The 22621-nt window shown below is 42.3% G+C and overlaps 3 protein-coding genes across 3 annotated transcripts; 1 reads left to right on the top strand and 2 right to left on the bottom strand.

Annotated features, from left to right (window-relative positions):
• Positions 1–192: 192 nt before the first annotated feature.
• LOC109857432 (zinc metalloproteinase nas-4-like) lies at positions 193–3478 on the top strand. The gene is made up of 5 exons (XM_020433721.1): positions 193–281; positions 1286–2090; positions 2190–2495; positions 2808–2941; positions 3041–3478. Exons 2-5 carry the CDS (start codon positions 1733–1735, stop codon positions 3242–3244), a joined length of 1002 nt encoding a protein of 333 aa, XP_020289310.1. The 5' UTR covers positions 193–281; positions 1286–1732; the 3' UTR covers positions 3245–3478.
• Positions 3479–5007: 1529 nt separating this feature from the next.
• LOC109857437 (glucose dehydrogenase [FAD, quinone]) lies at positions 5008–18453 on the bottom strand. Its single transcript, XM_020433733.1, has 9 exons — positions 18304–18453; positions 13538–13707; positions 9635–9878; positions 9287–9545; positions 8931–9191; positions 8563–8793; positions 6276–6603; positions 5892–6160; positions 5008–5802 (listed from the first exon to the last, which is right to left on the bottom strand). Exons 2-9 carry the CDS (start codon positions 13705–13707, stop codon positions 5759–5761), a joined length of 1806 nt encoding a protein of 601 aa, XP_020289322.1. The 5' UTR covers positions 18304–18453; the 3' UTR covers positions 5008–5758.
• A 658-nt stretch (positions 18454–19111) lies between these two features.
• LOC109857418 lies at positions 19112–21915 on the bottom strand. Its single transcript, XM_020433698.1, has 6 exons — positions 21817–21915; positions 21281–21692; positions 20944–21140; positions 20720–20837; positions 19506–19615; positions 19112–19419 (listed from the first exon to the last, which is right to left on the bottom strand). Exons 1-6 carry the CDS (start codon positions 21913–21915, stop codon positions 19264–19266), a joined length of 1092 nt encoding a protein of 363 aa, XP_020289287.1. The 3' UTR covers positions 19112–19263.
• Between the last annotated feature and the right edge of the window lie 706 nt (positions 21916–22621).

The following is a 22621-nucleotide window of genomic DNA, read 5'->3' as shown; positions in this document are numbered from 1 at the left end:
CCGAGAGATTTGATTTGTTCGTTTCGGTCGAAAATTATCGCGCCGCTCGCTTCAATAAAAAAAAAAACAAAAAAAAAGGGGGAATTATGCAAATAAGCACGCCTGACATTTAGTCGCAGTGTGTCCCTGCTAGATACGAGGCCTCAAACAGGTTTCCCCTATAGATAAAACGTGAAACAGAATTTTTCCAGCGTTTTAACGCAATTCCTTTTCCTATCTCGGTGCGCAGTTAAACACCGCGAGATATTCGCGGACTGAGGGTCCCGCGCTGTGATAAGAAGGTAAATAAAAAAACACCATCTGTTATCGCGTTTCTGTAATCTGTTGAAAAATGTGAAATTTTTTACATCGTCCATCGTTTAACAGAAATTTTTTTTTCCAACGTCCAGACGCAGCTTATTCGTTGCGTTGTGACAATTGATTTTTTTTTTTGTAATACCTCGAGCTTCAATGTTTTTTTTTTTTAAGTCAACGTGAAAACCAATGAGCCTAAGATCCTGGGTGAAGGTGGACATACCACCTGGTGGTCTACATTAAAATGATCGAAACGTCGACTTAATTGCATTGGCTGTTATTTAATTTCACGTCCACCTTCACCCAGGATCTTAGGCTTATTGGTTAATTTTCCTTCGAGCCGTGTTTATTAATTTTTTTTTTTTTTTTTATTTGCCGTCGCGACTTCAACTTTCGCGCGAAATAAATCGACGATAATGTTTACGCGTCCTCGCGTTATCTCGCATTAAAAATCTTTATCCGTCGCGATATTGCAAAATGACATAGAACGGAATATATAGTCCTTGACTGTTCCATTAAAAACTGTACTTCCGAAGAAAGCACCCGAGGCTCTTCGATGACGAATGTTTGTTTGACGGCCGATTTGCATATGAATGATATTGAGAGAGGATAATAATTTCGACGTTACGGAGCTGCTAATAGCGTCATTCTATAGATTCGCGTAAAGGTAAACTCGAGACCTTCGCCAAGTAACAACGTCGACCGTTTCGAGACAGATCTGCGTGCTTTCCTTCGGGAAGAAAATACACAGCGTTCGCGTTGTGTCGCACAATTTTATTTGATTTCTACAATTAAACAAATTCGTCCCCAAAATTTATATTTTCGCGTCATCGCGCGAAAGCGTCTTTTTCGCTGCATTTGGTATTTAATTGCTACTTCTGTTTTAACATTTTTTATGTGTTGTAAAACGTTGTGTTGTCTTCTAAAATTTTATATCCTCTAATTTATCGTGTTTTAAAATGATAAAAAAAAAAAAAAAAAAAAACCAAAGGAAGATATTACCTCGCGTTTCGCGACGGCGATCAATCGTCGACGTGCGTCGTCGCCGAAGAAGATTCAGGAAAATAAGTGACGACCTCTTAAGAATAATCGTGTTTCGTGTCAAACACGATTAATGACTCAATGTGACAATACGGCGGTGTCCTCGAAGGTTTGAGTGTATTACTTTCGACGCCGTATCGGAGGAAGAAGGAGGCAAGAGAGACGGGCGCGAATCTGAACGTCGTCACCCAAAGTCCACGGTTATCAACGAGTGACCCCGATCACTTCCGGAAGAGCGAGCTTCCTACGGAAGCGACCGGACTCATCCGCGCGAAGGTGGGGCGGTTTCTTCGACGTATAAAACCAGAAAATCCCAAAGTGACCGAATCATTGGATTCACGTCCGTCGTCGAAACTCTGATAGGATTTCGATTCGAATTGTATAATAACGAACGATCATGTCAAGTCGATCGTCGGTCGTCCTTTTCCTGACGGCGTTCCTGACGGCGGCGTCGGCGTTGCCGTCGTATCGTCGTCAGGTTTTGAACGACGACACCATCGACGATCTGATCGCTCATCTGCGACTAAAATTCGGCCAGGAGCTCTACAAAATTCCGGACAACGACACCGGATTCAAAGTAGCAAATTGGCACAGCGGTATGAACGTGAACCCCGAGGAATTGGGCAACTACGCGGAGGGCGACATCCTGTTCGCGCCTGATCTTCTAGCCAGACCTAGTTTCAGAAACGGTCTCAAACGGGAATCCGCTCGGTGGCCCAACGGCGTCGTTCCCTTTGTGATCAGTCCTTACTTCAGTGAGTTTACATTCTCGAGTTGTTTGACGCATTGTTCCACGTTCTAAGTTCACTTTGATTTTCTCTTTCTTTTTCTTTCGCACACAATTTTTATCGCAGACGATCAGCAGCGACAAGTCATACAGGACGCAATGGACGACTATCACAGACACACGTGCATCAGATTCAAACCTTACACGGGCGAGGAGCAGGACTACATCAGGATCACGGCCGGCAACACCGGATGTTGGAGCAGCGTGGGCAGAATCGGCGGCCGACAGGACGTGAATCTTCAGGTGCCCGGTTGCCTGACGCAGAAGGGCACCGTGATGCACGAGCTCATGCACGCCGTCGGCTTTTTGCACGAGCAGAGCAGATACGAACGGGACGACTACGTCTACATTCAGTGGCAAAATATTATGACAGGTACGCGTCTTCGTGTTTTTTTTTTTTTCAAACGCGCGAAAAAAAGAAGATGACTGTCACATACAACGTGTTTGCTCTTGAATTTTTACTTTACGCGACGTGGTTTCTGCAAAATTGTCTCTCTCCCGAACATTTCTCTCTCAGAGATTTTCAATCGCTCGGAAATTGCGACGCTCGGAAAACACCGAACGCGACACACGTGCATAGCGAAAAATTTCAACGTTCGACGGTGCAATAAGACTGTCCAGATTATCTTACGTGTGTGCTTGTATATTTTGTATATTGTATACGTGTGTATCTACGTATATCTAGGTCGCGACAACAATTTCGAAAAGGCTTCGAAACAAACCACCGATGCCTTCGGTGTCGGCTACGATTACGGCAGCGTGATGCACTATTCGGCGAACGCGTTCTCCAAGAACGGTCAGCCCACCATAGTACCCAGAGTAAGTAATTTTCGACGATCGATTTCATAGAAAAGAATATTTCGCGCGCGAAAATTCGGGATCAGATTTAATATTGACGTCTGTGCACACGTGTCGTAGCACCAACAGCCGTCCGGTGGCATCTTGGAAATTATTGGCGGAATCTTCGACGTTAATAACAACGCGATCCAACAACTCGGTCAAAGAAAGGGTTTCAGCAAAAAGGACATTCTGAAGATCAGAAGGATGTACAAGTGCAACGGTCAGCACACCAGTCGCGACCGGTCTGATTACGATTCGGCGATTAATTTTGGCTTCTTCTAACGAATTTCGCGTTGAAAACGCGGATCGGAGTCTTATCTTCGATTGAGAAAAAAATGTTATATATACATAAGCAAAGCAACGTCTAGTCTCATCGACATGTCGACGACACACGCGAGTGTGATTTTAATATTATCTGTAGGGTAAACCCGGGTAAGATGGCCACAGTTTTCTTTAAATGCAAAAAACCAGACCTTTATTTTTGTTATTTTTTAATATGTTGTTTTTTTATTTTCACTTCACTGAAGCTTAAAGTAATAATAACTATTGAAATTAAAGAGAAAACACTTAACAGAAATTTAATATTATATAAAATATTAAAATGTATGCATTGGCCATCTTATCCAATTTTTGAGAGAAAGATGGCCATACATGTTTTTTTTGCAAAAGATATAAGTAAAAAAAACTTATAATTATGTAATTTAATTATATATTTAGTAATTATATGTTAAATACAATATATTTATTGTACGTAAAAAATTATTATTATATTGTTGTTAATGTTTTCATGCGCAGTATTTTTTTAATTATGAAACGCAACTTTTTGTGTGAACTATAAAAACAATTAGCAAAAAAAAACATTTTTATTTCGATGATTAAATATATTGTAGATTATACTAGTCATAAAAAAAATATATATATACAATTATATGTAACTTTTTTAAAAAAAAAATGGGCCATCTTTCCTACCTAAGTGTGAGGAAAAGATAACATAGTATTTATAAATAAATACTGAAAATAAAAATACAAATTATTGGGGTTACGTTATAATTTATGTGCCTTTCATCATGTATGTAATATTAATTACGGCAGTTTAACTGTAATTTATTCGACGTTACAGCAGCTTTTAGTGGACATACGTAAAACTTTGCAGGCAATTGAAAGTAAAAACGTTATATAATTTTCACAATATTAGGATGTTGAGGTGTCACCTCGGGCTCTCCTTGGTAAATCCAATGTATTATTTGGATGGAAATGGCTGTATGGAGCCATTCGCGGGATGTGACGCAGTAATAATTAGTTTAAAACAATATTTGTCAAAACGTTTCGACTTTATTTGAAGTCCTTATCAATTGATCTTTATATAAAAAAATTGAACAGATTAAAAATTAAAAATTAAAAAGCATCTCGTTACGTTTGAGGTCAAGTCAATCAAACCACACACAATAACATTTTAAAAATTTCACGATTTAGCATAGCATAAAAAAACGTTCATATTTGCATGAAAGCGGGAACGGAACTGTTCCGTTTCCACTTTAGTAATACATTGGATTTCACAATATTGTTATTTTAAATAGTGTACACGCACATAAACTACTGCAAATACTGGATTATCTTTAAGAATAGTTTCAAAAAAATGCACTATTAAACAATTATTGGTGAAATTACAGTCTATGGCTATCTTTTCCGTATATGGCCATAATACCCCCATTTACCCTACATTTATTATACGCGCGAATATACGATATTTTAAGAATTAATTTTAATTGTTGTTCACGTGTAATAGAAAATGTGTTGCGATTACGTATGTATCTATACGTATGTGTTAAATTACGCACAAAGATATATGTGAGTGCATTAGTCGGTGTTTCGCGTTTTATTAATAAAAAAAAAAAAAGTTTTCCACCTCTATGGTCGCGTCATTTTCCAATAATCGAAGTTCGGGAAGAACATCGGGGAAGAATGACGCGGACCGAAAATGTTCGTTCAATATAAGACGATACACGCCTCAAGCTGACGCCGGAGAGAGGATACGATACAGACACTTCGCGATAAAATAGTTTTATTTGTACATCATCTTACAGAGAGGTGACTCGTAAAAGGAGGAATATACTGCAACGTACTATTTACAGCAATGAGACTTCTTATTCTATTTACCGTATTTTCGGCGGAAAGAAGAATCGGATGATGTCGAGAATTTATTTACGTCGCGATTAAAGCAGATCTAAGTACTTTGGTGGAACGTGTGTAGATAACGTTTGTATCACATTCATAAACTTAACGCGAAAAACGAGCTCAAAACTCACACCTCAAGCGAGCGTTGAATGAAAAACCTCAAACTTATTGAATGAAGAAAAACTCTTCGATACGATTGTAATTTTTTTTTTTTTTTTTTCTATCATCAAAATTACATTTCACTAAAAAAATCATTTCGAGCGATGTATTGCGCACGGACTGCACGTAACTTACTGCATAATACTTAATACTTCGATGTCCTAAGCGTCTAATATCGATTGATCGTTGGAATTTTCGCAAGATCGATAAAAAATCTTTGTTCGCGCGAAACTGTGAATTTTTTTTTTTTTTACTTACGTCGTTCAGAACAAAGATTCAAAAATAAAAGAGCGAAGCGCGAACGAGGATCGCGTCCGAACGAAGCCCCGAAACGTTCTCCTCATAACTTCTCTTTGAATTTATTTTCATTATTGCCAGAGAAGCGCGACGGCGTCTTTCGCGAAATGATAAATGAATGTGAAACGACCGCTGTCGGATTCTCGATTCGATTTTTTAAACGAGTCAACCGATCCAGGTCTTCTTGATGAAATCCGCCGCTCTTTCGCCTGTAACGTGCGAAAACGTCGATAAAAGATACCGACAAAGGAGAAAGAGAAAGAGACGGATGGAGAAAAAATTAACGAATTTTGCTTACCTATCATGATCGCCGGCGCGTTCGTGTTACCAGACGTCACCTTCGGCATGATGCTCGTGTCGGCCACCCTCACGCCTCTCACTCCCCTGACTCGCAGCTGATTATCGACCACGGCCAGAGGATCGTCCGGCGGTCCCATCTTGCACGATCCCGCCTGATGATTTTCGGGAGCTGTGTCGTGACGTATCGCGCACTCCCAGTAAGCGTCGCATCCGAACTTGAGGTGCTCGCAGTTCTTCACGGGTGTTCGATCGAGCTCGAAACCGTATCTAAGAAAAAAAGAAAGAAAAAACAACATATTACCGCGCGGTGTGAAAATTACGAAAAAAAAATTTCGAAACAAGATTCGATAAAGCGAAACAAAAAAAAATTGAAAACTCGCACTTCTTGAGCGCTTGAGTCTCCGACAATTTGACGCTGAACTTGACGGCCTCGACGAGAGCGGCCACGTCGTCGGGATGAGTCAAATACTTCGGATAGATCAGCGGCTTCGAGAGCGGATCGTTGTTACGCAATCGCAGATAACCGCGGCTCTTTGGATGCAGAATCGTCGGTATGATGTAGATGCTGCGATTCGCGCCTTTCTTCTCGCCCACCATGCCGGTCTCCGCGCAATCGGCCAGATAACCGCCGAAGATCAGCTGCACGTCGGGATGATCATCCCTCGGATCCGCGTACTTGGTGTTCACCATCGCGGTCACCTCGGATATTCCTGAATCAAGCGCGCGAAGTATCGCGCAATATATATTTTGTTTTATTTCGAAATTTTTATTTTGGAGGAACAACATTAGAGAATAAAACCATTACCGAGAAAACTTCCAACACATCTACAACCGAATCAATTGAACAACAAAGTCGGATGATACACATAATAAATAATTAATAAATTATTTTTTATTCACAATTTTCAGATTTCCGAGTCGTTTGAAATTCAAACGAATCGAACGAATAATAAAATGCGATTATTGAACACAAATATTAAAGAGACGCAGTTATAATTAAATCGCGCCTTCGAGCGGATCACCTTCGAACCGGCGCGTTTCAGCAACACGCAATCCAGCAGACATTCGTCTCTCGTGAGATCGCGTCCCGTTTTATCCTCATGGGATTTAATAAAGTTCTCCCGCGGAATCGCATAGCTGAATCGCGTATCCGCGTGACCGACGTAAGCAATTCCGCGCTCAGCAGACAGAACTATGCTATTACATTATTTCGCCGTCGGCGTTTCGTGCGAAGAGACCAGATATTTTGGTCTGTGTATGTGTGTGTGTGTACAAAAGGAGGGAGTTTCTCGAGCCCCTCGAAGGTGACGCTCGTTAAGAACCAGCTCGGCTCCGGGCTATCGATCGGCGCCTTAAAAAGCGCCTCCGGGTCGTATAAACGAGAGGCGAGTCTCTCTCTCTCGTGAAAGGAATACGTTACGGATACGGTGAAATATCTGCATAAATTTCCGGACAATTCACTTCACGGGTAAATTATCCGGGCGCGCGTATCGTTTCCAATGGATAAGATTACACGGCGACCGAAGGTTCACGCGGAATGTAAAATTAATGTTCCCGCGTCGATGCCGCCTAATTGAACACATCGGTTAGTCGATCGTCGCGGACGATGAAATTCGAGACGGTTTTGTCGATTCGAAAACTTTCTCGCGCGTTTTGCGTTCGCGCGTGCGAAATCAATCGCGGCGCAACACAATCGTCCGTCGCGCATTTGACGCGTGAGATGCAAAAATTAATTCTCTCTTGCTAATATGTGCGACATAATGAAATTTACACAATGGGAACGTGCGGATAATAAGATGTATAGAAAAAAGACAATCTCAAACAATTAATTATTAAGTAATGGAAATAGTGTAAAAATTTTTCATCTTTTGTTTTCTTCTCTCTTGCGAATTGGCATCACAATGTTTAACGACCTGTGAAAGACTAACTAATTTTCGATCGGGGCATTTTATTTATTTATTTATTTTTTTTTTTTTATAGTTTGAATCGGCGCATCTCGTTGTTGCGAAACAACAACGGCGGAATAAATTTTTGACAGAGATCGCAACTGAGATTCGATCGTGACGAGCGCGGGCGCGGAAACGATGATCGGTTTTAAATCGGTCAATTCTGTTGACGGTAAAATAGACTTATCGGTCCCGAAGAAGAATAAGTCACGTAATTTGCGGGACACGAACCCGTGACCATTGTGAAATATACACTTTCACTGCTCTCGCGCACGAAAGTTCGTGAATTATAATCCGTGCTCCGAGAGACAGAGAGATGCAACATCTCTCTGGACACACAACAGGAAGAAAACGGGGCTTTGTAACTTTAACACGACTATAAGCCGCTCGATCAATGAAATTGCAAACGTCCGTCGATGGAATCCCGACCCGAATCTCGAGTGTTCTCGGCGAACAACACAACGAAACAGAAATAATTTCATTAATCGATCGTCAAACGTAGCGACGAAAGAACAATTCTGTCAATTTAATGTTGCACAAGATGCGAACGATCACGTGTATTTTACGAACTCGCATTTTCCTGATAAGAAAAAAACAAACAAACGAACTTTCGAGCTATCTTGTTTTTTTTTTTTTTTTTTTTTTTTTATTGTTTTGATGTTTTATTATTTTTTTACGAGGAAGATTTAGTGTCTCTCGTAAAAAAACATAAACCGGTCTCACCTGTGCCGGACATCAGGCCGTCCCTGAACAGCAGATACTCCATGGCTGTCGCCCAGTTGAGGGGAGTGGTGTCGGTGTCGTTGATGGTGAAGACCATTGCGTAGGCGACGTGGTTGTGAAGATTCTTGCCTACTCCAGGAAGATCGCGCACAACCGGCACGCCCACCGATGCGAGTTCCTCTCGAGGTCCGATGCCGCTGTTCAGGAGAATCTGCGGCGAGTTAACGGCACCTGAAACGAGAGATTTAATCAAAGACTTAAATTAAATCGTAATCGGCTTTGCCGCGCACGAGACTTCGAAAGTTTATGCACAGAGACTCTCGTCGCCTCGTTATAACGAAGTTATTGTACTGATTGAGATACGTCACCTCCGCTCACGACAACCTCCTTCGCCACCGACACGCGTTTCGTCATCCCGTCGTGAACGAACTCGACCCCAATCGCTCTGTTGCTCTCGTCGAAGATAATCCTCGTGGCCGTCGAGTTCAACATTATGTGAAGATTCGGACGATTTCTCGCGGGACGCAGAAAGGCGCGCGCGGTGGACAACCGCGACCCGTTTCGCGACGTGGTCTGAGCTATGGCGAATCCGGTGTGCGTCCGTCCGTTCAGATCGACCGTGTTGTATCCTGGTGTACAGGTAAAAAAAACAAATTGCAAATTGGATTTCTGTTTGTAAAAGCTGACAAGAGCTTTTCGTATCGGATCCTCTGTGTGAGCGCACCTAGTTCTTTTCCGGCCTCGAGAAGGGAGAAACTCAACGGGGGATGATAAGGGAACTGAGTGACCGTGAGCGGGCCGCCGACTCCGTGATAACCGTAATCCATGTTGTTCACCTGTTGATTGTCCTCGCTTCTGATAAAGAACGGAAGGACGTCGCGGTAAGACCAGCCAACGTTGCCGAGCCTGGCCCAGTCGTCGTAATCCTTGCGCGAGCCTCTCATGTACGTCATCCCGTTCATGACGCTCGTGCCGCCGAGGACCTGCGCTTATTTCGTTTACATTTAGACAAAAAAAAAAAAAAACGCGACGAATAAATAATTTATCGCCGATGATTGTCCTCGAAAATTACCTTTCCTCTGGGCCAGTAACATTTTCGATCGTCCTTGTTCAAACAAGCGTCGTCCTCGCTCTCCGTGTTGTACTGCCAGTCGATGTCGCTGCCGATGAAATTGAAGAAGAACGAGGGTATCTGAGTGCCGGTCGGCTCGTCCAGTCCGGCCTCCAGCAACAAAACCGAGAATCTCGGCTCCTCCGACAATCTGGCCGCGACGGTCGCACCCGCGCTCCCGCCGCCAATTACCACGAAGTCGTACCTGAACCAGAAGAAAAGATCGTTAGTGTTAATTAAAGTTAATTTCGCTTCGCGTGCGCGCGCGAGTTGGTTCGTATATATATATATATATATATATATGTGTGTGTAATGAAAAAATAAATATACACCTTTGCGCGCTCGCACAACTCGCGCGCAACTTATTTGCCAACCGGAATTTCGGACCCTCTTCAACTCTCCTCTCGTTGTTGCAGTCTTGAAAACAACAACGCGCTTTCGAAAGCGCAAGATTGTCGTGCGGAAGGTTTGCTGCGGGGTTTCCGACGATTTACGCCGTTTGCGAAAGACAGTTAATTAGCGGAGAGTCGGCGTTATTAGACGATCTTTTTACCTTACGAAGTAGAAAACGGGTTAGTGCCAGTTTTGTGGCGTAATTACCGAGAGAGAACTTTATTAAGCGCGAACCCTTTTCTCTTATATCCCCGTTACTTATCCTCGCCTCCCCGTTTTAACGAAACGGAAGAAATTTTCGTTGCTTTGTGAGACATTGTTTAAAAAAAAATAAATAAAAAAGTCAAATCGCGCTCGACGAAGATCCGCGAATTGCTTCGAATGTTTCGATCGAAACGATTAAACGTCGCAGAGTGATCGTTCGAAAAAACGCTCGAACGAGAGATGGATTTTCGACGAGAAGTCAAAATCCGCGATTTCACAGTCGGAGTCTGTGAATTTTGATTTTTCGACTCGCCTAACAACGAGCAACCCGTTGCGTCGTCTCGGCCGCGGATTTGATTGATCTCGCATTCCACCGGGTCGGTCACGATACACCCATTTCATTCTTCTACTAGGAGCTACAAGGAGCTCTGTCGACTTCTCCGGGCGAAAGGTGGGTTTCTCAGGAGACTCTCTGTGTGTGTGTATGTGTGTGTGTGTGTGCGTGCTCTCGGAACCGCAAGTGTTGCCTTTAGTGTTGTTACACGCTGAATGCCACGGCGCGCACGTACGTCCAACGTCTATGTACACACTTTTGCGGGACAATGACACACTTTTACGCGCGCGGGAACTCTATAAATTCTATGAGCCGTATGGTATATATATAGTTTTTCTCTTCAAGGTGTTGTATTTGATTAGCGCAACAGATCCCAGATCTCGAGAGAATCGACGGCCTTTTTTTTTGAACGACGAAAAGAAGGAGGAACGTTTTTTTTTGAACGGCGAAATCAAAGGTCACGTGCGGCGTGATTGAGACTCGATTTTTATTATCGTCCTCTAGAGCTATAGATAGGTTGTGCGAAACTTTGAGATTCTTTGGGCGGAATCCTTTGTGGCTGGAGAAAAGAAAGGTTGTGTTGCGCGGCGGGTTGTTTTGCGCGCGTTACGGAATCTCTCTCTCGCGTAGGAGGAGATTCCTTCGCTGTGTGCTCGGGGAAGAAAAAAAACACAGATAATCACGAAACGCGAGAAGAGTTCTCTCTCGTTATGCTCTTCGATCTGAAACGATTGCGACATCCGTGGATTGTATACGCGTGTTATCGTTAGGTCTGTATCGGCAGATATCCCGTCTCGAGAGAGGAAGATATCATCGCGCTCGTTAGAAATTTGATACCTCGACGAGGAGCGGTCGGAAAATGTCAACGAGCTTCGCTTGGAAAAAAAAAAAAAAAAGATGACAATTTTCAATCGAGCCGAATATTTTTATGCAAATTTTATACGAATTGTGTCTTACTTGATTCTGACGCGCGGATCCACACACAGATCTTAACTCTGTCTCTTGATTCGATTAATTTATTTAACGTGGGGAAAAAAAAAAAAAACTACTATCTCTCGGTAATATGCAAATTTATAATAAGATATACGCATATCTTCGCGCGAGCGAAACATGACGCAAGTGAAATATCCTTTTGCATCAGTACGTTTTAATGTCATTATGTGTTGTTGCACTCTTAAAGCTAGAGTTTTCAAAAAAAAATTTCTTCATCGAGAGAAAGAAAGAGAGAAAAAGACATTCGAAGAAGAGAGATTCGCAACGCCGAACACGTACGGGACGAGCTTCGCTCGCTTATTCTCGCGTGTGCGCGAAAATTTATTCAAAATGCCACGTCGCGAGTGAGACTCTCAGGTCTCTCCGTCTAACTGCCAACAATAACTGTACGCAAAAAAACAGGTCTTGTGCGCATAAAGCACGTAAAAAAAAAAAAAAAAAACTCGCGAGCGAAATAAAACCTGTTTTCATCTTCGCTGCTGGCGAACGGGTTGTACACGACACACGGTTTTCTTTTTTTGTTTAGCGGAGATTGTGTCTTAGATCGGTATTCGCACACACACACACACAGTCCGATCTAACGTTTAACCCTTTGCGAAAAAATTTCAAAAATGACTCACGAGTCAGACTGGGTCTGGGAGACCCGTGTGTGTGTTCGCGAAGGATTAAGATCGTCTCAAGATTCGGCCGTGTCTCTCTACGTTGTGATAACGCAACAAAAGATACATATCAAAAAGCGATAAAACGATAAAAAAGATTTCTCTCTCGCGAGCAAGTGATTCGGCACGGCAATTGTTTCCGTGAAGCTTCCCTATGTATGAGGAATTGCATCTCCTTTCGCGTGTCGTCGCGCACACAGGTACGCGTCGATGCGGCGACGACGACGACGTCGACGACGACGACGACGACTCCGGAGATGTTATGACGCAACGCGAGAGATGCATCGGAAGACAATGGCCCGGAGTATTACGTACGTTGCGTACACGCCGCGCGGGTAGGTACACGTACATATACATACATATACGTACGTACATATAGAACGGTTTCGCGAAACCGAGGCGTGCAATGGATGCTCATTTCCGAGAGAGAAGCGTGCAGGTTGTTCCTACGGTATTACGTGAATACCGGGGACGTGTGTGTTGTGTGTTGCCGCCTGCGACACAATCGCGCGCTTCCCCCCCCCTCCCCATCCCCTTACCCCGTTTTCCCCGTCTGTATATTTTAGGATTCCGTCGTAGGAACTTTCCGCGAGAGCGACGACGCTCTCTTTGAGAGAGCGCGGAAGAAATCTCTCCCGTCGATAAGTGTCAGAGAGAATCCCAGAAGAAGTTAACGCGACGTCGTTCATTATCTTCTCATTGTATGCCGCGAGAGACGCGACGATAGAGATAAGGGCGACGCTTCGCGTCATCTCTATCCTTCCTGTGTGTTTTTTTTTTTTTTTCCTGCGTATCTCCCCGACCTCGAGTTTGAATTAATTAAATATCACGCGAATGGAAATAGCGAGAGTTTCCAAGTGTGTATTTTCTTATCCGACACAATCGGTACGTACGGATAACAAACGTAAGAGCGAAAATTGATACGCGGCGAGCGGCTTGAACGAGCGCGCGGTTGAAGTTTCTTTCCGTTAATTCACAGATGATAAGTTGTGATTTCGAGCGAGTCGGTTTTTTTTTTTTATCTTCGTACCAAGTCGTTTGCATCATTAGAAATGCGCGTCTCTCGTGCGGTGTTGCGACACACACATCGCGCGATCTGATATTACACTCGAGCGGAACACGTTCGCGCGCGGCGGAGTCTCTGTTATAGCCGCCGGGGTTCTCTCCGCGCGCGATCAAATCCGTGAAAGAAATCGTCATCTCGCGAAGGCCGTGTATATTCAATTCTTTTTTCTGACAATCGACCTTTTGTCATCATCCGCGTCACCTTTCAAAATTTACCTCGTATTGACATTGGTGGGCGGCGCCGGTCTGTTGCACGGATCCTCGAGATCGCACTGGCTGCGTAGAAAGACCTCGAGCAAACCCATGAAGAGCATGAAGGACGGACCGCCGCACGTCGAGGCGAGAGTTGGTCCCGTGGACGTTGTCAACGGGCAGTTGCAGCTCATCTGGAAAAAAAAAAAACCAAAAACGCGCTCCGGTGTCGCTGCGGTGAAAATTGCACAAACAAGCAAATAAATGAAATAAATAAATAAATAAAAGACACAGACGGCGGCGGGGAAGAAGCAGCGTGGAGAAACAAAAGAAGAAAAGCAGAAAACTCTCCCGGAAGACGGGGAAAAACGAAAGAAATGTGACGTGAAAGATAAATAAATAAAAAGACGAAGCGCGCGACTTTTTGGTTTTTTAATCATTCGACTCGGAAACGAACGCGCGGACGTCAAAATAATATTTTCATTGAACGAGGCAAGAACGTCTCTCTCTCTCTCTCTCGGCGTCTGAAAACAATATTCCTTTAACCGGTTACGGGCCGGTGCATCCGCTGCGCCGAGAGCGCATTTATCTTCGATCCGGCGGACCGTGAAGCTCTCCCGAGCTCTCCGGAAAACAAAAGCGCCGACGAGAGTGAGAGTGCACATACCCGGCCGGCGGTTCGTCGTCGTCGTCGTCGTCGTCGTGTAACGAACGTGTAATGGTCCCGTAATAGAGTGTGTCCAAAGCCGTAAACTCATTCAGCTCTATCGCACCGCGCGATTGAACGCGCGCGACGACGACTCGTCGAGAGAGGCGCGTCTTTTTACGACGCGCACTCACGTGCTTTCTACACAATGCAACGAAATGCGCACGTATGATGCGGTGAAACTTTTTTTTTTTTTTTTTTTACACACCGTGTGTTTCCTCTTCCGACATTTCTCACACTCGGATACATAACCGCATGAGGCGTAACACGCGCGCGCGACTCCGCGCGAGTGAAGCGTAACGCGCCGAATTCGCGATCACGAAGAGCGAAACTCTCCGACGAAAAAAAGACAGCCGTCGTCAAATCATACCGTCGCGAATTGTATTTTCGATAAAAATGAGGTTTAAGTGCCAAGGTTGGCGGATATATGTTCGCGCAAATGTGCGTTACGTGCGTTACAGAGTTCTGATTACAGAATCTCTTGACCTTTGAAGAGGATGCAAGAGGTTTGCGCGACGCAAAGAGCAACGCGATTTTGATATTTCAACGCGCGGACTCGAATATAAGATCTTTTTTGAAATCTCAGAGAGAAACTTGTGCATTTTTGACGAAAATTAACATCTTTTTCGTTTCCATACGGAGGACACCAATGTGACGAGGAGGTGGAGGAAACTACAAAAAAAAAAAAAAAAAAAGAAGCTGTTGAACAGCGTGACTTTCGTAATCGACGGCGAGACACTTGCGCGGTTCTCGGTCAGTGAACGTAACGGTGTTAGAAGCTGAAGGAGCGTACACACTCGTGGCAGAAGCCGGAGGTGGCCGCCGGCGAATTCACTCTCCAAGCGATTACGCTAAAGTATCGTAATGCGGCTGCCGTGCGGTAGCTGGATGTAATAAACAAACTTCGCCGATCAAACACCGAGAGAGAGAGAGAGAAGAAGCTCGTTTCGGTTATTACCGTTTCAAGAAAATCGACGTATTAGGGAAAGATCTGGTGTGCTGCGCGCGCGCGCGCGCGCGGTTTTAAGCGCAGTCGTCCTCGCGCGAAAGGTCTAAGTAGATAGTTTTAATTTATACTATTTGTTTATGCGCGCGAAAGAGAAGTTGAACAAAATTTATACGTCGGAGGAAGTAGTAAAATTTATTCTTCTCTCGATTATTTTATTTATATTGAAAATTTCGAGAGAGATAGACGGAGAGAGACACACGTGTGCGTGTATACAAGCGACGGGGGGAATAAGAAGATATGTTAATTTTAATGACAGTTATTTACGCTCACGCCACTCTTCAAAGTGAGTGATACATCCGTTTCGTTATACAATTGGACTCTTTTTTTTTTTATTTCTCGCTCGTACATGACGCAAATGTTGTGCCGTTAAAATAAAAATCTCGCGATTAATTCGCGCGCCGTTCTAGTTTCGCGCGCGCGCGCCGATACCTCTCGATAAAATAAACTCAGATAAAAATCAGATCGAGATGAGAGGAGGCAATTTCCGATCGCGTTTGAGAAGAGAGAAATGGAAAATGCGCGATCTTTTTGCGCAATCTCTTTTGCCATTTACGGTACCGTGCGTGCGATTTGATCATTGAGAAATTTACTTTTAACGCTCGCCGTTTTATACCGCACGCTATTCCACAACTTTGTTTCGCATTTTACGCATATTATCGCAACGCTCAAACGCGTAATGGAGAAAAACGAGTTCCCTTCCTCTTCTCTCGCAGACTCTCTCGGGATCTTCTTCGTCCACGGTTCTTCGTCCGTTTGTGCGGTTTTTGTAGAATTTTTAAGAAAATTTCTCGTTGAATTAACAATCGAACAATTTTTTTTTTTCTCAAAATTTTTGTCCTCAGCGTGTCGAAAAACAAGATTACAATTAATTCGACTCGGCTCTGTAATTACGTGGAGAAAATCGTAATACGATTTTTTTTTGCCACACGCGCGTCAAAGTTACGTGCGCGCCCGCGTCTAATTGTCATTCGCGCGCCGACATGTGCGTTACAATCGCAACGTGAGTGTGTCACGTGCGATCGATCGCGCGCGCGCGATCCTTGTAACAGTTTACATTTTTGCAATTATTGTTTGCACATCAACATCAACGACGCGCACATATATTTACGAAGATGATACGGTCGGAATTTATATAACGACTATAAAAAAAAAAAAAAAACCTCAAGACGACGTTAACAACGCAATCATCTCGCGAAGTATCGTTTTCCGCAAATTACTCCGGCACGCTTCTCGAACGCGAAAACGTGGATATTACACGGCGAGTTGCTTGTGCTTTTCCGACAGTTTAATTTTTCCGCGTGTCAGAGTTCTTTTTTTCTCCCCATCTCGTTACCACGTTTGTTGCTCTCACGTGATATGTATATATTTTGATTTGAATCCCGATGTGTGTATATTCCTTTTCAACACGATTACGCAAAACGTTACATTACGTTCATGATGACAAACTCGATAAATATCCGGTTTGCAACACAGTTGTATATATATATATATATATATATGTGTATATATATATATATATATATACAACTGTTATATATATATATATATATATATATATATATATATATATAGTCTTTTATATAATTAAAGAACGTATGTCCGACGAATTTCATTTTGATGTGATATTAATGAGACGACTTCCTTTCAATAGCATCGCTTTAATATGCGAATATATATCGAAGACATCGCTTATTAATGTAATTAATGAGAAATGTAATTACGAAACCATGAAAACCGTTGAATCATTTGCATATCAAACAAAGATAATATTTTATGTTCTTCGTAGTTTTCATCAACTTCGAGCTTTATAGATCGCTTCGTTAAAATAAATCATCGCGTTTTTAATCCACATTTACACGTCGCGATTATTAAACGAGTGATACGACACGCGATTTCTTTGTGTCGTCAGTGAATCTCGATTTCAATAATTTAATGTTACATTAAAGAGGGTTTGTTTGTTTGTTTGTTTTTTTTTTTTTTATTAGAAATTTGCACGATCCGATATTGTGGTCGAAATAAATTTCCTTCGCAAGTGAAATATCGTTCTCGTGTTCGAACATCAGTGAACTATCGACTTCCATTGACCTTCACTTATATAATTAAGTATCAATTATGTATTAATTTTATAATTAAAGAGATTCCTCGTGCCGACGAGATTTGTCACATGTGAGTTTTTTTTCGATACGATCTTTTAATTCGTGTCGTTTGACAAATGATTCGAACAAAAACGTATTTTGCGTCGAAAACGAACGAAAAGAAAACGGAGTTACGCACATTCGACAAAAGAAAGACATTGCACGTGTAACGAGACGAGAGACGTAAGAAAGATCGATCGATATACCGCACACGTTCGCGTAACACACGCGGAAAGCGCACGTATATATACATGTATATATATATTTACGACGAACTAAACCGATCCGCAACCACTTCGCTTATTCAAAGTGGAGGATTCAATATAATTAGCAATTACGTCTCTATTACGGGCGAGAGACACAGAGTTTCCGCGCGGTGGCAGAAACGTCACGTACGTACGCGCGTTAAACAACGGACGCGCCACACATTTATACGCCTTTCACTCATTTTCTCGTCATTAAATAAATACACGCGGACGCTTTTGCGGAGATGTGTGTGTGACAACGTCGGGTTTTTCGTCGACAATAATAACCGTCGACGAGGACTTAATCCGGATTTAAAGAGAAAACTCTTCGCTCTTTGTACGTGTTTTGCGCAACGCGTGATTTAATCCAACACAACACACTTCTACCAAAAATCCTTCGCTTTGTTATTGCAAACAAAAAGAGAAAGAGAGAAAAAAGAGAGAGAGAGAAAAAAAGATTAAGTAATTTTCTCCGTTTCTCTCTAACAACACGAATACGTGTTTGTTTTTGCATCAAAAAATTCTTATTTTTCTTTTTAAATTGTCGGGGCGCGGAGATACTTAGGTACGACTTTCAATATAATCGAACACGAGGATCATCATCCGCGATCATTATCGGAATCCCCGAAACTGTTTTATGACCGGTTTTTGAGACGCGCGCGATTGATATGGAGACGGTAAGGGAAAAAACTCACCTTTCAAGGATAGCCACCCTGTATCCTTCGGCGGAAAATAAATTGTCTCCGACTAAAAGTGAGAGACCCCGGTGGCTCACGGTACTGTAGCACACAGAGCGCGGGAATGGGAACCCAAGAGAGAGAGAAACCGTGGCTCGCGGTACCGCGATCAACGGCCGACTAGACCGGTACCATTCCCCATCGCCGTAGTAATATTCGACAACCTCCACCACTTTGACACTGCCTTCTCTCTTCTTGCAGTCTCCTCTCTCGTGTGTGTGTTCGCGTGGTTTTGGGGACACTTACGTGCAATGGGTGTGCGCGCGAACACGCCGACGACGAATTGTCACCCGCGACACGTCACGGAGAGATTGTCATCCTCATCGCGATAACGAGAATTCGGATAGCGCCAAAAAAATCGAAAATCGCTCAGCGACGAGGAAATTCCGCACCACTGGCGCTGTTGGACGAAAAATTGAATTTTTCTTTTCAAGCTTCATTGAATCGTTCGTCAAAGATCATTTGCTGAATTATATTTGCACATTTTTATTTTGCGATAAATGTTATTCTTTTTTTTTTTTTTTTTTTATCCACTTGTAACTACATTATTCAGCTGTGCAATTTAAATACAATAGTTTCCAAAGCTAAAATACAAAGAAACTACGCTTAATTAATTCGCTGAGCCGAAGGCAAAGAGAAACGAATGTTTCGCGCGATTTTACCATTAATCTCGCAGAAATTGATTTCTCAAAGCGCACGGAATATCGCAGTTGTTTTTTTTTTTTTTTTTTTGCCGCTCTCGCTCGTTGTACCCTCGAGCTGACAATGGCGGAAACGTTTCTGTCTTCGCAAAAACGAGCGATTCGCTCGCGTCTCGAAATCTATCGCGAAAAAAGCAAAGAGGAAAATCTCAACGATAAAAGAGGAAAATTAAAAAAAAAGAAAAAAATCATAAACGATTTTCATCGTGCGATTTCGTTACTCGGATGTCGTCGCCGAAATGTCGTAGTTCTCGTGATAATCGTCGTACACGCCGTCGCTGTTCCTCTCGATGCTACCGGCTCGATAAAACGCCGAGTCATAATATACGGGCGACGTTATCTCCAGTTCCTCGAAATAAGGAATCGCATCTCTCTGAAAAAAAAAATTCGAAACCGGTTTACAAATTTTGCATCTCGCGCTAATATTGTTGGAAGAAAGAACAAAGAAAACGCATTTACGTTCAACGATTCGTCCGAAGAAAAAGAAGAAGCTTCCTCGCGTCTGGATTGATCAACGTGAACGGAAATGGCCTCGTGAGGATAATTCGCGAAGTCGTAACGCTCCTCGTCTGAAAAAATTATAACATTTCTATCTGGTTTGTGAAATAAACGAGCTGAAATCTGTCGCGTTCAGAATGACATTCGGTCATTTTGTTTTTTTGTAATTTAACGTCCTACAAAAATACACGGCACATAGTCAATGTATTATTTATGTTTACAAATACATTCACGTGACGTTAAATCAAGAAATCCTCGAAACCAGGCTCTATAAAGTAAATCGCTTTTTTCCGTATTTCAAGAATTCGTGAGAATATTATACTAATATAATATTAACAATATTATACTAATTTGTTGGAACTTGTACGTTTTTCGAGCTACTCTTCGTTTTCGATATCTCAATCCGCGATAATCGCAACGGGTCGCGCGACAAACAAGTCTTCGTTGATGATTGATATTTGCTGAGTAATTGTAAAAGACCCAATTACTGTCACCTGAATAATAAACTCTGGCGTTAGCGAATTGTTTTTACTATTTATTTATCAAAAAACATGTGTTTTTCTTCTTATCTGGTATTATTCAATATCTCTAATATAAGAAACAAAATAATACCGCGCCTCTCAAAATCTCTATTTTTATTTATAAATTTAACAATTAAAAAAGAACAATGCGAGAGCTATTGCTGTCACCCCCTAAAATGAAAGAAATGAGAAAAGAATGTTGAATGCTGAATTTTTTGTTATATTAATTGCACTTAAAATTCTATGTTAGATTTTTTTCATGCATAACTTTTTAGGATTTATTTAATATTTTAAATAAAATAGCTTAGGGTGACAGTAATTGGACAGGTGACGGTAAGTCTTTTATCCTACGTCCGAAATGTTCTTTTTTCAAAAATTGAGGTTCAATGTAGACGCTAAAACTTTCGACTCGGGATAGTACAATAATTTAAGAATTATACATTGATGATTTATTAAGCCTTGGTAAAAAGAGGATATTGTCTCGTGGTTTAAATTTTTAATTTGTTGTGGTTTGTGTGTGTGTGTGCGTGACTCGCAAAAAATTCTTCAAAAATACTTCGAACACAATTGAAACGCGAAATCACACTCAGCTTTCGTCTGATTTAAGACATTTGTGTGTGCAACGTAATAACGTAATATTATATTTCTCCTCACATAAATTATTTGTTGCGGACTCGACGGTGTTCGATTTAAATTCGCGAAGGACCAACGTCGTCGATTCGTTCCGCTCCGTGTAGTCGTGAATCACATACGGCGGTTGCCCCTCGTCGTTCTGCAAGGCTCAAAAAAAAACACAATAAACCACACAAATAATTACAATTTTATAATTTTCTATTTACGGAGAAACGCGCGAATGATATACGCGGCAACGTACTCACGTCGTAGAAATAATTGTTCATTTCTTTGTCGCGAATATCGAGCGGACGAGAGCTAATCGTCGCGTAATCGTTGCCGGGTTGCAAGTAATCGTCGTGACTTGTCTCGGAGTTTTCCTTCTCGATAGTCGTGAAAAAACTGACATAATTATCGTCGTACATAGTTGTCAAGAAATCACTCGTCACCGAGCTTCCCGCGTCTGAAATAATTGAAAAACATTTCTCTTTTCGCTCAAAGAAAAAAACCAATTTTTTTTTTAGCTTAAGATAAGCAAGCTGTTAATTAAAAACTATATCTGTGTGTCATTAGTCAAACTAAATAATAATTTAATATAAATACCCTCCGTTATTTTTGGCATCGGTACGACCGATAGCGCTTCGTCAAAATAATAATCGAACGTGTACGGGAGAAACGGGAAAAACTGACCCCGTCTCGTCACGTCCTCGACAAGGATAACCGGCTCGTAAGGTGGCAATAAAATCCTGTACGGTTTCTGTACCGCGTACTTCCAATTGTCGTCATTCTCGTCTTTCACGTCAAACCGATAAGGCTCGTTCCAAATCGGATAACTCTGGTCAACGAAGTTGATCTTTTTCAGCACCACGGAGAGCGGCAAAGCGTCGTCGTCGGTCGCGATGTAAATCTTCTTTAACACCTCTAATCGCTTCTTGTTACGCAACGTGCTCGACTCGACGTCACTGTCGGCGAGAAAAGGAGCCGGCGGAGAAGTCGAGGAGAACTCGAAAATCGTCTGAAGCGGTGAACAGAGAAACGGGTTTTTACTAATTCACACGCAATCATTCCGATTCGAACAAAGCGTGCGGTTTACGTTTTCCATAAATAAACCTTGAAAAAAATTTTTTTTTTTTACATACGTTATCGGTCGGCGATGATTCGTTGCAATTTAATGACCAGGATCGTGGAGTAGGTAGCGACGACGTCGTCGTCTCGGTTGTCATCGCTCTTCTGCCCATTTCTTCGTTATTTCGCTCGTTTGCAATTCGCATCGGGGTCTTCGGGGTCGAGGGTCGCTCGTCGACCTACATTCATTTTTTCTGTTAATGATCGCTCGGACTATTTTTAAATTTGGCAATCGATTTTCCGACAACGCGAAATGTTGCCGTCGAAAATCACGAACAGAAATTATTGTCACAACGTATTTTTTATAATACTTTCTTTCTCTTCCCGCGAGTCGAAATTTAGCGTCTACATTGAACCTCAATTTCTCTTTTTTAATGTAGGAGTAAGAGAGAAAGTAGATTCTACTTTGACGCTGCTGTACGTCCGAAATTTCCTTTTTTTCCCGCCAAAGTTTTAAAGTAGGGTTCAATTCTCAGATCAGGCTGCGCGTTGCAGGCTCTGATAGGCTCAAAATAGTCTCTGATAGGCTCAAAGTAGGAGTAAGAAAAAAAACTAGGTGCTACTTTGACGCTGCTATACGTCCGAAATTTCCTTTTTTCCCGCCAAAGTTTTAAAGTAGGGTTCAATTCTCAGATCAGGCTGCGCGTTGCAGGCTCTGATAGGCTCAAAATAGTCTCTGATAGGCTCAAAGTAGGAGTAAGAAAAAAACTAGGTGCTACTTTGACGCTGCTATACGTCCGAAATTTCATTTTTTCAAAAATTGAGGTTCAATGTAGAGACGCTAAAAATTTCGACTCGGTTGTTGTTTCTCGCTCGCGA

This window comes from Pseudomyrmex gracilis, unplaced genomic scaffold (genome assembly GCF_002006095.1).
Source record: "Pseudomyrmex gracilis isolate BER0280 unplaced genomic scaffold, ASM200609v1 scaffold_159, whole genome shotgun sequence".
Lineage (NCBI taxonomy): Eukaryota > Metazoa > Arthropoda > Insecta > Hymenoptera > Formicidae > Pseudomyrmex > Pseudomyrmex gracilis.
Note: the sequence above shows the minus strand (reverse complement) of the source record. Positions and strands in the feature narration are given on the sequence as shown.